Source organism: Gigantopelta aegis, chromosome 6, assembly GCF_016097555.1.
Source record: "Gigantopelta aegis isolate Gae_Host chromosome 6, Gae_host_genome, whole genome shotgun sequence".
Taxonomy (NCBI): Eukaryota; Metazoa; Mollusca; class Gastropoda; order Neomphalida; family Peltospiridae; genus Gigantopelta; species Gigantopelta aegis.
In genome coordinates, this window is record NC_054704.1 from 47,302,043 (window position 1) to 47,317,034 (window position 14,992).

At 36.1% G+C, this 14,992-nt stretch overlaps 2 protein-coding genes across 3 annotated transcripts in view; one reads left to right on the forward strand and one right to left on the reverse strand.

Moving 5' to 3' along the window:
- Positions 1-10,244, reverse strand: LOC121374583. The gene is made up of 4 exons (XM_041501688.1): positions 10,215-10,244; positions 3,260-4,240; positions 2,622-2,806; positions 1-220 (listed from the first exon to the last, which is right to left on the reverse strand). The coding sequence occupies exons 2-4, from the start codon at positions 4,100-4,102 to the stop codon at positions 1-3; spliced, it is 1,248 nt and encodes a 415-aa protein (XP_041357622.1). The 5' UTR covers positions 4,103-4,240; positions 10,215-10,244.
- The window catches only part of LOC121375640 (CD151 antigen-like), a 21,670-nt gene continuing 15,020 nt past the window's right edge, over positions 8,343-14,992 (forward strand). The window contains exon 1 of one of the 2 annotated variants that reach the window (XM_041503194.1): positions 8,343-8,399. The gene's annotated coding sequence lies outside the window, so the exon portion shown is untranslated. Of the gene's footprint in view, positions 8,400-13,819; positions 13,898-14,992 lie in introns of those variants that run through there. The other variant, XM_041503193.1, reaches the window with a different exon arrangement.

Consider the following 14,992-nt stretch of genomic DNA (forward strand, 5'->3'; position numbering starts at 1 on the left):
TCAAAACCACTGTTGGCCATCCTTCTGCTTTTTACCATTAGTGTCTGTATTAGACAATACCTGTGACGTTGAAGATTCCCCATATAACTGAGAATATGCATAGCTTGCATCTGATATCAGTGAAGATGAGTGATCAGAACTCCCAGAAAGAGGATTCTCCTTGTTTCCATTCTTTCGTAGTTTGGCCAAAGCATTCACAACGGCAGGATTATTCAGCGTTCTGAAATACAAGCAATACGATATTAAGTACAAACAAAAGAAACAAGTTTATCGTAGTGCATTATGTCTTACCTGCTATCACATACATACTAATTTTGGATAGGAATAATAGATCACATTAACACAGCCCCCAAAATAATTCGCAAACAAAAGATCAAGTCTTGTATTGGTTACGTCTATGTGTTGGTATTTTCCCTTAACCAATGCTTTGTTTGTGATCACGTTTTTGTTTTCAATGCGTGGTTTTCACGATTTGACACATAACAAATAGTACTCAAACGAAATATGGCATGTCTCTATTTACGTTTATCGTACTTCTTATGGTGCTAAAAATTCTTACTGATACCATTTTAATTGCATTAACATCTCGTTTGATTTTATCTTGTGGTTAATAAATGGGTCGTACTACAAGTATTGTTCAGTGTAAATAGTTGCGAGGCGTTTTCTTAACACTTGATTCAATTGAAAGCCATGATGGTGTTTAGTATGGTCCATTCTGATCAGCAACCTATTTTGCCTTCTATATACGAAATTAAAATTTCGAAATTAAATAATAACCAAATCAGTTAGGTCTACTAATTGCCATGTAACCTAGTAACCTTTACACTGACCACAGCTTATATCGAGGACTGCAACTAAAACCTCCAATTAAATCAATCCCATTATGATAAGGCAAGACGAGTTTCACCCATGAGGAATCATCTTGCGCAAACACACGCAGCCAAAAGCAATTTCCCGCATCAAACCATAAGGACGACCAGGTGGTCCTTTACTTACTCTCTCAGTATCACTGTGGGAAAGACACCAGATATTGGTACTGTTGTAGCGATATATATCTAGCTACATATCTTGCTACTATGACTGAACTACAGTAATAAACTTGTTTTACCATTAACATAAAGAAATTTATAACTGCTAATTAAGCAATACTTACAGACCTATAATCAAGACTTTTAGCAAATAGGACTAACTGTTAATTTTGAGTAAACAGTTTAAATGTCAGTCGAGATTTTAAAACTAACTATTGCAATTCACCGTATATACTTCTACAATTCATCATACAGTCATCATTTAAATGTTTAATGAAACAAATGCATTATGTAAACTGTTATACAATGTTACAGTTATATGAACCTCACCAAACATGAACAATGGTAAGTAACCCCAAACAGTAAGTCATTGATAAAAGACAAACTTTAATAATTATTTTCTCTACTTGTGCTAGCAAGATTTGCCGTTTTGACAATACCAATATTCGGTGTCGGTCCCACACAGTGGGTATATATTTCAAAACTTGCTACCCAGACAAGAATGTAGCAGGTGTGGAAGTTACAATATCTGTCAATGAAATGTACCGTTTGCCAGCTTATTTTAAATGTGTATATTAAGTTAAGTTAAAGTTTGTTTTGAAACTACATTTTCTATCTCATGGTCCATTCCTTAACGTGGTGAGGTAGCTTGCATGTTTCAATGACTCCGATAGCTATGCCAGCTTGAGCATCAGCTCCTGGTAGGGTCACCCAAGCTAGACTGATCAAAGGGTAGAGACTAGACTAATATGGACCGAACAGACAGAGGACGTGAGACAAGAAAGACAACTGTCTAGAATCAAACTCCAAAATCAAAACTGGGCTGGAGAGGCTCAGAATCCTAGTAAGGAAACTCTCCGAGAAGCAGGAAAACTCCAAACTCAATCCAAGTCCACTGAAATCAGAGTACAGAAGCTATGCATCAGCATTAGCGTGGAAACCAAAAGGAAATGTTTGTACACTCATCAAGCTCTGTGATCATCAAACTACATTGTGAACATGTATGGCTATTGGTTATTTGATATGCGATCGATCGAGAAGCAACCTGTTACTACCACACACGCTAGTCCTGAGAACTAGCAACCATACTTCATATGAACCATCGTTCTGTTCAAATTGTAAATTCTACCTTTATTAACCATTTAATAACCTTTTGTGTGTACATATGAAAGCAAATACCAAACCCAACATATTTACATCTATCTTATTATCTCTACTGGAAGAACAATTACAGAAAACATTTTCTCACACAATCGACTATGAATTTTTATAATCGATTATCACATCGGTAGAGCCAAACCAATCAATTTTAGATTATATGCGATTATTGAAACATCACTAGTAATACATGTAGCTCCCCTTAACCAGCGAGGTCTGTAAAACAAATATCCCTGTGGTTTTCTGTCTTAATTAACAGATTTAAATTACCCCAGTAATGCAATTTATGATGAGTTCTGTGTAAATGAAGGTTTAATTTACCTCGGTGATACAATCTGTGATGATTTACGCTAGAGTTCTGTCTATATCAACAGCTTTAAATTATTTCTGTGATGATTTGCGCTAGAGTTCTGTGTAAAAGAAGGTTAACATTACCTCAGTGACACAATCTGCGATGATTTACGCTGGAGTTCCGTCTGAGAGGTCTGTAACAGGGCTGACATGTTCTTTTTCAGAATAGTATTCTCCTGGACGAGTTTCTCACTGCTCGACTCCACAGTGTCCAGTTTCTCGTGCAGGAAACGGATGTAGTCTTGTGCTTCAGAGAAACGCCTTCGTATCTGCAAAATTATGCATAGAGTTGGCAAAATAAAATAAAAAAATAAAATAAAAAATATATATATATATATATATAATTTGACTGTGCATTATTAAAAAGAAACCCCAGATCATTAGGGTCATATGTAATCTTTTTTACATATTGGATTATCAAATACTGGCAGATAATGTACCCCAGGTGTACACATTTTGCATTTTTTATCCAGTGGCACAAATGTGCCATCGTTGACGCCCATGACCTATAGCATTTTATATCCCAAACGACCGCAATTGCTGTCAGTGCCGTTACATTGTGATGTGAACAAAATGTTCCCTGCAGACACATTAGTAAACAATTTATGTATATCTATTATCTTATAGATCTGAAACACAATAATTGTATAAAGCTGTTTAAAAATAATAATTTTACAAAGCTGTTTAAAATTAATAATTGTACAAAGCAGTTTACAATTTACCTTCTGGTTGGATAGGTCCCGCTGCACCACATCATCACATACAATCTCGGTGTACAAGTCAAGTGATGGCAATGGGCTTTTAACACGAGGCCGGGTTGAGGACAGGTAGCTATTGTCTGCCGAGTGATGACCTGGTGATGATACGGGGTTGGGAGGCACTGCTGTGTTAATGGATCCTGACACGATCCCGGTTTCACGGCAGGCATCATTCAAAATGTCAGAATGAATATCAACACTAGTATCTTTGCCCGTGAATCTGGATGCATTTCTTGAACACAACAATTGTTCCACTTTGCGGCCAGGCTCAGCAAAGTGATCATTTACTAGAGGGTCTATAGCATCGTCTTTTAAACTACCACCAGAGTGGTCCTCTATGCCATTGTCTCCATCACCAAGATGAAGAGGATCACCATACAGATCGATGCGTTCCTCCCTCTGCTGTAGCAGTGCAGTGCTGGAATCATGACCATCGCCAGGTCTGCTTGACTTCTCTTCGTGTCTGTCAGCACCATCAATGTTTTCACTACCTGCACCAACACTACACCGACTGTTGGACAACGTCAGACTTTTTTTAACATCAGCATTGACAAGCGGCAATGATTTAACGAATGTCTGTAGTTCATTGCAGCTAAAATGTTCAGGCTGAGAAAGTTCAGATTTGTCTAACAATTTACCAGACTCACAATTTGAAACAGACGCATCATGTGTGCGTTTTTCAATAGAAGAACGAGACTTTGAGTGCACTCTGTTACTTGTTCCAGTGTTATCAGAGTCCTTGTCACAGGATGACCCACAGATCTCGGACATCAACTGATTCCTTTGGGAATCAACCGTCCCGGACATGTCCGGTAATAAAGTTATGTACAAATAAATAAGTTAATGTCTTATTTATTATGTACGCTTTTTATTCTATTACTTTCAAAATGAAAAGAGATGAAATAAATATTTTCCACTGTGAATATTCACCATAGACTTGATTATCTGAAAATAAATTTGAAAAAACAAATTAGATACATGCATACACACACACGCACACGTACACACACACATACACACACACACACAGACACACACATGCTACATGTATGTACATCAGATCAGTCAGCTATCAATTCTAAACCAGGGGACAATATTTTAAAATCGTACGTTTATTTTGAAAACAAGTAGGCCTAGACGAGGCCAAACATCTGCATCATTGAATAAACGTACTTTAAGCCTTTAAACATGATGTTTGTCATAGTAATGTATTCTGGTGGAACATGGCGAAGACTGACGAAAAATAAATCGGAAATCAGATATTACACATTTAGCTCGTGCATGCCAGCCAATCACTGCTGATGATTTACTGACCGAATCGTTCAGGTTAGGTCTGCATGAACCTTGTCGTTTTGGGTTATTACTATTAGTTTTGTAAATTTTATTCATTATGAAAGATAAAGTAAAAGTTAACTTAGCAGTCACATATTTTATTTTATATTTTTAATGAATAATGGATTAAGTTGGAGAATGCACTCAGAAGTGTAGATTCAGGAAAAATAATTAAGTCGCCCTCCTCGTACATTTTTCACTACCAAAATCAGGTGGAACATTTCAGTTGATAGTTGGTTATAGGGGTGCAACGATACGGTCAACACCGTATTGCGATATATTGCGATATATTGCGATATAAGAAACTGTATTGCAATATGTATTGCAATACAGTTGATATTATTTAAATTTAATATTTATGGTTTTTTTGTTTTTTTTAATGAAAACAGAAGGCATAACGGTTTAATGATCTTTATTAGTTTCAGTTGTCACTCTAAATGTTTTAGGTCATATTTTTATTTTTTAACTCAATACTAGTCTACTAGAACACTGGTGTGACGGTGCCAAACTATTTATAAATTGTCACATTCGGAAATCCTTACTATCGGGCTTTTCCGTTGCTGCTCGCTTGACACGGAAATGTACGTATTGAGTCGCAATGTTTCAGCAGATCGACCGAAACAGAGCCGAGGTATTTTGAACGATCGGCCGAAGTATTCCGAGTTCAGTGAAAAACAGCGAAGTGTGATTCTTATTTGTTGGTTTATTTCTTTGAAGATGATAGCCGTAGTCGTATTCCAACGTAAATGAACAATGAATGATAATGTGTAAGTAACAAAACATTTATTTGTAATTATCGTTAAACACGTTTTGTTTAAAAGTTAAAACTAAGTATAACCGACCTATCACTTCGTATGCCAACAAGTAAGCCGACTACTCTTGACGTGATTGTTACATTTCCTGTCATCACCAATTAATAAAATGATGTGTTTTTTGTTTGTTTGTTTGTTTGCCTATTTCAAGACAAATAAGATACAAGGGAAAAAAATAGCGTATAAAAATCGCGATACGCAAAACTGTACCGCGGTTCGTATCGAGCTGATCAATTATCGCGGTATACCGGTTTATCGTTGCAGCACTAGTTGGTTACTGGCTATTAAAACAACTACTGTAAGTATATTATATTAATATGGTATGAAAACAAGGTTTTTACTCTTTTGTTTGCACGAGGATAATTAATTCAGATTTTATGCACTTATTGTTGATAATTAAAAAAACACTTAAATCGGTGGCGGATCTAAGGGGGTGCCCCCCCCCCCCCGCTAAAATTTGCCATAGCTATATTTACATTTTTTATTTTTTTATTTTGATGTTGGGAAATCTGAAGAATCTGTTTGGGAAAGTTTTTGGCCTTCGGACACATGTCATTGGGGTCCCCCTTAAATCGATCCTTTCTGGATCCGCCAATGTAAATGAAATAAATTAACCTTCGTTTTATAAAATTGCAATGTTTCATTGATAGTATTTGATTCATTTTTAGTTATATAAAGCCATAATAAAGGACTAGACAAGTCACGTCCTGGCTTCTCACGTCCTGAATTTTCTAAAACAATATATCACAGGCTGCAAAATTACCGGGTTCGCATCGCAAAAAGCGATGCAAAATCTTGCGATCGCGATGCAATATTGTAACAATGACTAGCAGTTTGCGATGCATGTTTTTTGTAACCAAATTGATCTTTGAATTGAGATCGCGGGAGAAGAACGCACTTAGGGGTGTCGATTTTCCGTGATCGCAGCCAAGGTACATGTAACTGATTCGCCAATGATAAACATTTTAAAAATTTATCTCAGTGTACAACCTTCTCGCGTGTGTTAGTATTTCAAATAGAAAATACTGTCGGAATACGCGGAGGATGTTTGACGTAACGTACTAGTTGCTACGTCATCGTGGTAACCTAATTTGCAAGCAGCTATGACCGTGTACACTGAACTTGTAGCCTACCGTGCACGCAAATATATTTTGTTCACGAATTAAATATACCGCGAAAATTGCGAACATGCTGATAGCTCCGCGAATTTAATTACGCGTTAACTTATTTCCGATTTAGCTTTGAATAATGCCTATAGATACAAAACACATAGCGCATCGCATGCACTTTATTTGTATCGTCAAATTACCTGCCACGTTGTTTTATACTACAAGTGACACTCGGTGCTATGTATGATCTGCGTTCAGCGATAGCCAGTAGTCAAAATGTCTGATAATTATTTTGACCGGTTGTCGAAGTGGTCGTTCGGTTTAACTTGTTGCGTAAAAAACAGTCTGGCAAACATTAGCAACACACGGCTGGCTGGCTGAACATCTGGTATCTCGTGACTATGAGATTTCAGTTTGTTGTTTTTACACTGATTATTCTTATATTCGATACATACTTGTGGCTTTCGTTATTTATAAACCTGAATGCAACCTATGAATACTACTAATAAATAGTATTTGGTCTAGTTTGTAATTTTTCAAGTTTTCTGCATCATGTATTGTCAGACATACATGTGGACAAGACTAACAGCACACGGACCGCATGTCGAGAATGTCTCGAGTATAATTATATCGTACGTGAAACTTTCATTGAAAGGAGTTCAGTTGATATTGGTCGTTTTTATTTTATTATTGGCAAAAACTATCGTGAAAATGTAAAATGAAAGCTTGATCGCGAATTATTTTAGCCGCGAAAATGTTTGCGTATACATAGGCCCTACGGTATTATCGACAGCTTGGCGTTTTTAATTTCGAATTGCCTCGGCAAATAATGTTCCGGTAAAATACGTATATATATCGTTTAAGAATTGTCAATTTTCATAACAAAAATGAACACCGAATACGTTGGAATGATCAGCCAAATGAGGAATTTTTCTCGGGCTTCAATCGCACTTTGGATCAGACATACAAATCAACTCAGGTGGTAGGCAACTTCCCCCCCTTGACCTCCGGAGGATACGGCCTTGTAAACAAGTGACAGTGATGACCCTTCACATGTACTGTTCTGTACTTGTTTTATTTTGGGGTAAGCAGCCCACAATACAAATACATGTATAAGAAATATGCAATTTTATTGAAAAGAATGTGTTTTATTCATGTTTACTCATTTTATTAAAGTCTAATCAAATTCCAATAGTTGCTAATCAATTCTCCATCCAGTAGGAAAAACTGCTAATCAAAATTTTAAAAACAAATTGCACCCTGTATCACATCGCAAAGAATACATTTTTTTTCAGTAAATTGCTTTATTATATACATAGCAATGAAATATATAGATCTACAGACACCATAAAAGTAATATTCGGTGAAAGTCATATTTTCACTTTATTTTAGTTACAGTGAAAATGTACAAATCGTATTTACTTTTTAGACCAGGGCCCCGTTCCACGAAGCGATCTTAGCACTAAGATCACCTTAGTGCATAAGGTAGCTATGCACATAAGGTGATCTTAGGGCTAAGATCGCTTTGTGGAACGGGACCCTGGTTCATGGTTAAATTATCTCCCTTGTAAATTATTCTGGTTTGATTATTGAGGCCAGAGTTTGATGATTACCAAAGCATCTGATCGTATTTGTAAAATAAATAAAAAATGTAATTTAAACAAATGTACCTATAAAAAAGGGATATGAAGTTCAATTACGATAAAATATATAAAACTAATTGAATACGAAGCTAATAATGATGACACAATGTCCTGTCATCGAATGTAAGTCACTGCAAGTTAAAATTAAACATGGCGTTTGATTGGTTTTGGTTTTGTGAGTTTGTTTCGGGGAGGATCGCTTTGTAAGGTACGTTTGCATAACAATATTATTAAATAAATTTTAAATTATTAATGATAATTGACTTCTTTTAAAAAGTCTATGGTCAAGTAACCTTTCTGAAAACGTTCCATCGAAAGAAATATATCATGGCGATACGTGTTTTCGATAGGATAAGAGAAAGAAAGTTTTTCAATTCAATTCAATTTATTGTACAAAACACTCACAGGGAGCAGATAAAAAAACAATAACAATTACATATATGTACATTATATAGTAAAACATGTATGGCAAAAAGCGAAAGATAGTATCAAAAATTTGGGAAAATGTCTAATACATCGACCATTTCATGGGGTTTTTTTAAATTCCAATACGATTTTTATGTCAACTCGTGACTTTAAAATGTCTTATAATGCTAATACAGAAAGCTGACGATACAACCATAAAAATGAGCCCCCCACTTTGAAAATCCATCATATGGGCCTGAAACGTAAAGTTCTTGTTCCCGTTATCAATGGGACGATAATTTAATTACTTTGACCATTTATTTGTATAATATACTTGTATTTTATTATTATATAGGCCTAGTCATTTTATTCCTATAAATAGAATACAAATTTTGTTATTGTTATTAATTGTTGTTGTTACTGATGTTGTATGGGTTTGGGTTTTTTTTATTTAATCTATATTTGCTGACACCAGATTGTTTGGTATAATAACCATATTGTTATTAATTGTTGTTGTTACTGATGTTGTATGGGTTTGGGTTTTTTTTTATTTAATCTATATTTGCTGACACCAGATTGTTTGGTATAATAACCATGTATTAACATTTATTGACGGCTGTATTTTGAAACGTAAAGTTCTTGTTCCGGTTATCAATGGGGCAGTAATTTAATTACTTTCATAATTTTATTGTTATAATATACTAGTACTTTATTATTATATAGGCCTAGTCATTTTATTCCTATAAATATAATACAAATTTTGTTATTGTTATTAATTGTTGTTTTTGTTGTTGTTATTGATGTTATATGGTGGGTTTGTTTTTTTAATCTATGTTTGCTGACACCAAATTGTTGGGTATTTGGCAATAGATTTCACCAATCCAAAATGTCCTATTATATTATAAATAACATAAACAGCACTGGCGTAGGAAGCGGGGAGGCAGGGGGGGGGGCATATGCCCCCCCCCCCCACACACACACACTTCAGATATTTTGCTTTATAATAGTGTAAAAGTGTGTAAATATAAAACATCCCCCCAACCCACACACACACACACACTTTTTTGGCACCTTCCTACGCCACTAAACAGAGCATTATTATTATATATCAACCCCATGTAACGTTTTGTAACAGAGATCACTCTCCTTTTATTTTACACAACACCCCTCACAATGGACATTGGACTTTCCGTTATTGATATTTAAAGCCATACCTGTGACGTCATACTATTATTCTAGGAGTAGACTATTTTATGTTTTGTGTTTGTGAAGATAATTTAAACTTTTTGTGACTTCAAGATAGGGATTCAAACCCACAGCTGACTTAACTAGTAAACAAGTTCAAGGTTTTAGCTCACGAGGACACACATGTTAAACATCGAATTAGCATGTTATTGTAATCTAGCCTTATATAGATAATACTAAACGAATTCCCGTGAGGCCATTTACGATCGTACGTTACACGCGAAAGCCTGTGGTCTATGATCGAAAACACACGAATATAAATGGTAACTCTCGGGAACGATTATAGTATTCTATATATTACAACGTACATCACTGCCAAAAATCGGACAGAATTACTTCAAACTAAATAAACAAGACATGGAAAAGCACAGACCTATTATCGAAGAAGCTAACGGCGCTTTCCGAAATGACGTCATATTGCAACATGACGTCATTTGGTGGTCACTTTGCTTTCTTACGCCACCCATACATCTCCGTGATTATGAAGTTTACTCAAACAATACTGTAAAGGTATTCAAGGCTAAACAAAAGATTAAAATATAGGCCTATATATATGCTAAATTAAGCGGCTGACATTAATTATAATTGAGAATTGACATAAAAAAATCAAAAGAAGCGTGTGCACACTTTTTGCGTGATGATTTACGCGGATTTATACTGTGTGATAAGTCAAAACGTACCCAACCAAAACGTACCCTAAAGATGCGTGTCCACTTGTGCGTATGCGGACGTGGATACGGCTACAATCCACTCAAAAAATATAGTTTGTGTCTCCCTCCCCACTAAAGGCTGTGCCCGACCCCCCCCCCCCCCCGCTCCTCCCCTCTCCAGATATCGTTCTACGGGCCTGTGGCAAAACATAGGCTTAACTTGGCAAATCTCAGGTTCTATGTTTTATATCTTATTTATATCTTATTACTATTAGTATATTGATTTGGGTAATATTCTACTTACCTCAAACATGTGTGCCGGTATTTATTAATTTAATGTTATCAAGTAAATAATATACATATCTACCGTATATGTTACAATGGCGAATCCAGAAAATCAATTTAGGGGGCCCCAATGACATGAGGCGAAATTCCAATGGAACTTTTGGGGAGGTTTGGAGGGGATCGTAAAAAAATTAAATTTAATATATAATAAAATTATAACTATTGTAAAAGTTAGGGGTGGGGGGAGCGGGCCCCTGGGCCCCCTAGATCCGCCTTTGTGTCATTAATCTAGTAATAATATATTTATTTTAAATTTATAAAGTAGCATGCAGACATCAGGGGTTGGTCCGGTATTTTAAAAGGGTGGGGTTAAAAAATTAAAAAAGGGCAACCGGATCGAGCTTCGAGGGGTTGGGCCCCTGCGCGTGCTGTAACCTCACCGTGGTGCAGGGGTGTAACATTTTCTTTGAGAATGGCCAATACAGCACAAAATTGAAGTTTTGAGTAAAATTCAGTATCCGTAAAATTCTGTGATATTTGTGTTTTTGCACAGTTCTTTACACTGTTATTTACACTGTTTTTGTTTAAACCTTGAATTTTTATATTGATGTTGATCATCACTTTATTTATTTGCATTACCATAGTTTGACACCCAATAGCCGATGTATTTTTCGTGCTGGGGTGTCGTTAAACATTCATTCATTCGAGGGGCTGGGGGTTAGGGGCATGTTCCCCATAAAATGTTGAAATATAGATGTCTAGAGACACGTTTTCGAGGCAATATAGCGTTGTTTTGCTACTGTTCTAACTTCTACTGTGCTACATTTTGTGTGATAATTTGTGAATTTTACCAATTATAAAATATGATTTAATGGGAAGTTGAATGCAATATGAAAAAAAACTCACTTTAATTGGTTGTGACACAGCCACTGGCTTAGCCAGGAATAGGATTGGGGACGGTGTGGTCATATTTGTAGTTATAAAAAAGGGGAAAAAAATTTGCAACACTAACATAATTGCAGTTACAAACAAGGGTAGAACTTTTTTTCTTTTTCGTTTTTCAGGGCAAAGCGATTTTGGCCTTAGGTTTGAGGAAATGTTTGGGAGTACCAAGACAATTGGACAGCGCACTTAAAAGCCAAAACAAATTTCAACATTTCTACATGTTGATTATACGTGGTTAATGGTTAAAATTAATAATAATAATAATAATAATAAATGCTGGCATTGTCTTTGTGTTTGTGAATTGTTAGTGTTTAGTGACAGAGAAGATGGCGTAGTGGCCTGGTTAATAAAACTCGCTCTGGGTGAGAACCGGCACCGGGCTGCGAACTCTGTGGCTACCAGCATTATGTGTGATGGCTTAACGACGGCGCCACCGAGTCCGGTTATTTTATATTGCGTAGTGTGCTGATCATGTGTTTACGGTACATTATTTGCTTTTATAGACACAAAAACGTCAGTAAAACGGACTGGTATCAAGTAGGGGTTCATATATATACATATCATAAATATATTTACTTGGTAAGAAATGTATTTGTGTGTCATTATCAGATACAATCTGATTAAAATTAGCTCTATTGGAGGTAATTTTAATTAGATTGTTATCAGATAAAGCCCCAAATTCAGGTTTTTACTTTCCAAAATAAAAAGTCACTATTTTTGTTTAAATTATTGGATGACTTGATAGAATAAACACTAAGGGATCATATGTCAGTGTTAGCAGGGCACTTTTCTTTTAAAAACCCCCATAAAATAATAATAAATGACCATGTCGAAACTAGGTTACCCGCTCATTCTGTCAGTACCGTAACATACTTGTAAATTAATTACAAATTAATAACAAAACATAATTCAGCAAAACATTTTACCTCTAACTAAATTTGAAAGGTTTCCTTGAGGTAGTTTCGATGCAGTACAAACTGTCCACTGTTGATTAAAGTATTTCTTTTAACATATGATGTTGCATCAATACTTTATGAAATAAAATAAACTTTGGAGAACACGTGATTGATTTAATTCCCTGTTACGATTTAAAGGTATTTGACGTGAAACATAGGATTATTGTTGTATTAGAGTGGGAATCTTTGACTAGGCCTACGTTAAGGTAGGCAGAGATGCACATAATTTATATACATAAGCGTACGGACTCTCATTTTTGTACGGGGGGGGGGGGGGGGGGGGCAGGCTGGTGTTTGCCCGCATTAAACGAAAATGTCCGAATTCACATTACCATTACAACCAAATAGCTATATAGTGTTGCAAACGAATCACTACGCATTGTTACATTGATTACAACTAATTCTGAGGGTAGAATGATGGAAAATACATGGTAAAAAGGTCTCAAGTTAGCACATTTTGCCCCAATATCTCTAGCATTTTTGCACGAATTTGAGGTTTTTCTCCAGCACGGGGTGGGGTGTGTGTGGGGGGGGGGGGGGCGTTATAACTGTCCAACCATGGGCGTACATAGGATTTTGAAAAGCGGGGTTCCAAAATAGATTGCAGAGATATTGGGCATATATTTCTATGTTGAGTAAATATAATAATGTCAGGGATTTTGAAAAGTGGGGGGGGGGGGGGGGGTTCCAAAATAGATTGCAGAGATATTGGGCATATATTTCTATGTTGAGTAAATATAATAATGTCAGATATATTAAATTATAAAAAAAAGCGATTTCAGGGGGGTTCGGTCGAACCCATCGAACCCCCCCCCCCTCCCCCTATGTACGCCCATGCCAACTGTGTCTTACCGTCAGAGTACTCTGACTAGTTTGGAGGCAAAAGACAAACAAACGAAACAAAACAAAAAGCAAACAAACAAATATAAAATATATACTAAGAAGAATATTAATCAATCAATCTTTATTTCTCAATATATGAATAATACAAAGAACATGGCACATTTTAAAACAAGTATGAAAATGTATAAATACAATTGATACAATGTTTATTGACCTCAATTTAGCGACACCGCAATCTTTATTTGTCCTGAAATCCGGTACGATGAACGATATTACTGTTCAGCATGAAATAGGTGGCGCGCCAGTCTACTTCCTGGACATTGTAAACAATGTCAGTATCAACAACTACTGGGTTATTTTGTTTGATTTAAAATACTGTAAGCATTAAAAAATATATTTATTATTGGTACGACACACAATAAATGGTAGGACTTTCCTTTGTCACTGTCAGGTATAAAGAACATTATAAATACGTATAACAAATAGGGTTAGGGTTAGTGACAGTCAGTGAGTCACACTGCCAAAAATAGGTATGACAAGGTTTGACGTCACCTTGCGCTGCATATCTGCCACTAGCCCGAGTACTCTGTAAGAGAGCTAGATGGACATTTGGACATAAATACTCTCTCATTACAGTCAGAGACAAAGATTTCCGCTCTAATACCACAACAATCCTATGTGTGACATTAAATACTTTTACATCGATCATTTTCGAGTTAATTGATTACAAAAAATACACATATTAATCACTAATATACACACTACAGAAAGAAACCGACAGCACCCACATTCAGCTAAGCTTCGGCAAACTCCGGACAGCAGATTTCTAATTTCGCCGACGTATATTGTGACATTGCGTCACATGATCGCCCACTCAGCCATTCCGTCTACTAGGCGGAATTGCCCAGTGGGCGATCACGTGATCTATGTCACGAAATAGGTCACCGAGCTTTGTAATTCTTGCGACTGAGTGTCACGAAGCGTAGCTGAATGTGGGTGCTGTCGGATTTCTTTCTGTACTATGTGTATTAGTGATTAATATGTGGATTTTTTTTAATCAGTTAACTCGAAAATTATTGATGTAAAGGTATTTGACGTCAAACATAGGATTGTTGTGGTATTAGAGCGGAAATCTTTGCCAACTTTTTGGTTGTCGGGAGTTGCCAAAAAAATACATAGCTTGGTCTCTGACTGTAATGAGAGCGTATTTATGTCCAAATGTCCGTCTAGCTCTCTTACAGTCAGAGTACTCAGGCTAATCTGCCACCAGCTTAAATGACTCACTTTTCAACACAAATATTACAGCTTCCCAATGAAATAAGTGATATTAAAGACACGTACAAACACTGCGTTTTATTGTCTTTCCAAAAGATATAATTATTTAATTTGTAATTTGGTCAAAACTACACCAATAACGATTTTCAAGAGAGCTCTGTCAATGACGTCAAGTAAAAAGTATGACGTCGCGGCCA

Bases quoted from the DNA above. Each gene is read 5' to 3' on its own strand.
- LOC121374583 (XM_041501688.1), bottom strand. From the start codon at position 4,102: ATGTCCGGGACGGTTGATTCCCAAAGGAATCAGTTGATGTCCGAGATC. The intron at 2,807-3,259 runs GTAAATTGTAAA...ATAATTTTGCAG, and splicing joins GGGACCTATCCAACCAGAAG to ATACGAAGGCGTTTCTCTGA. The intron at 221-2,621 runs GTAATGTTAACC...CTTGTATTTCAG, and splicing joins TCGCAGATTGTGTCACTGAG to AACGCTGAATAATCCTGCCG.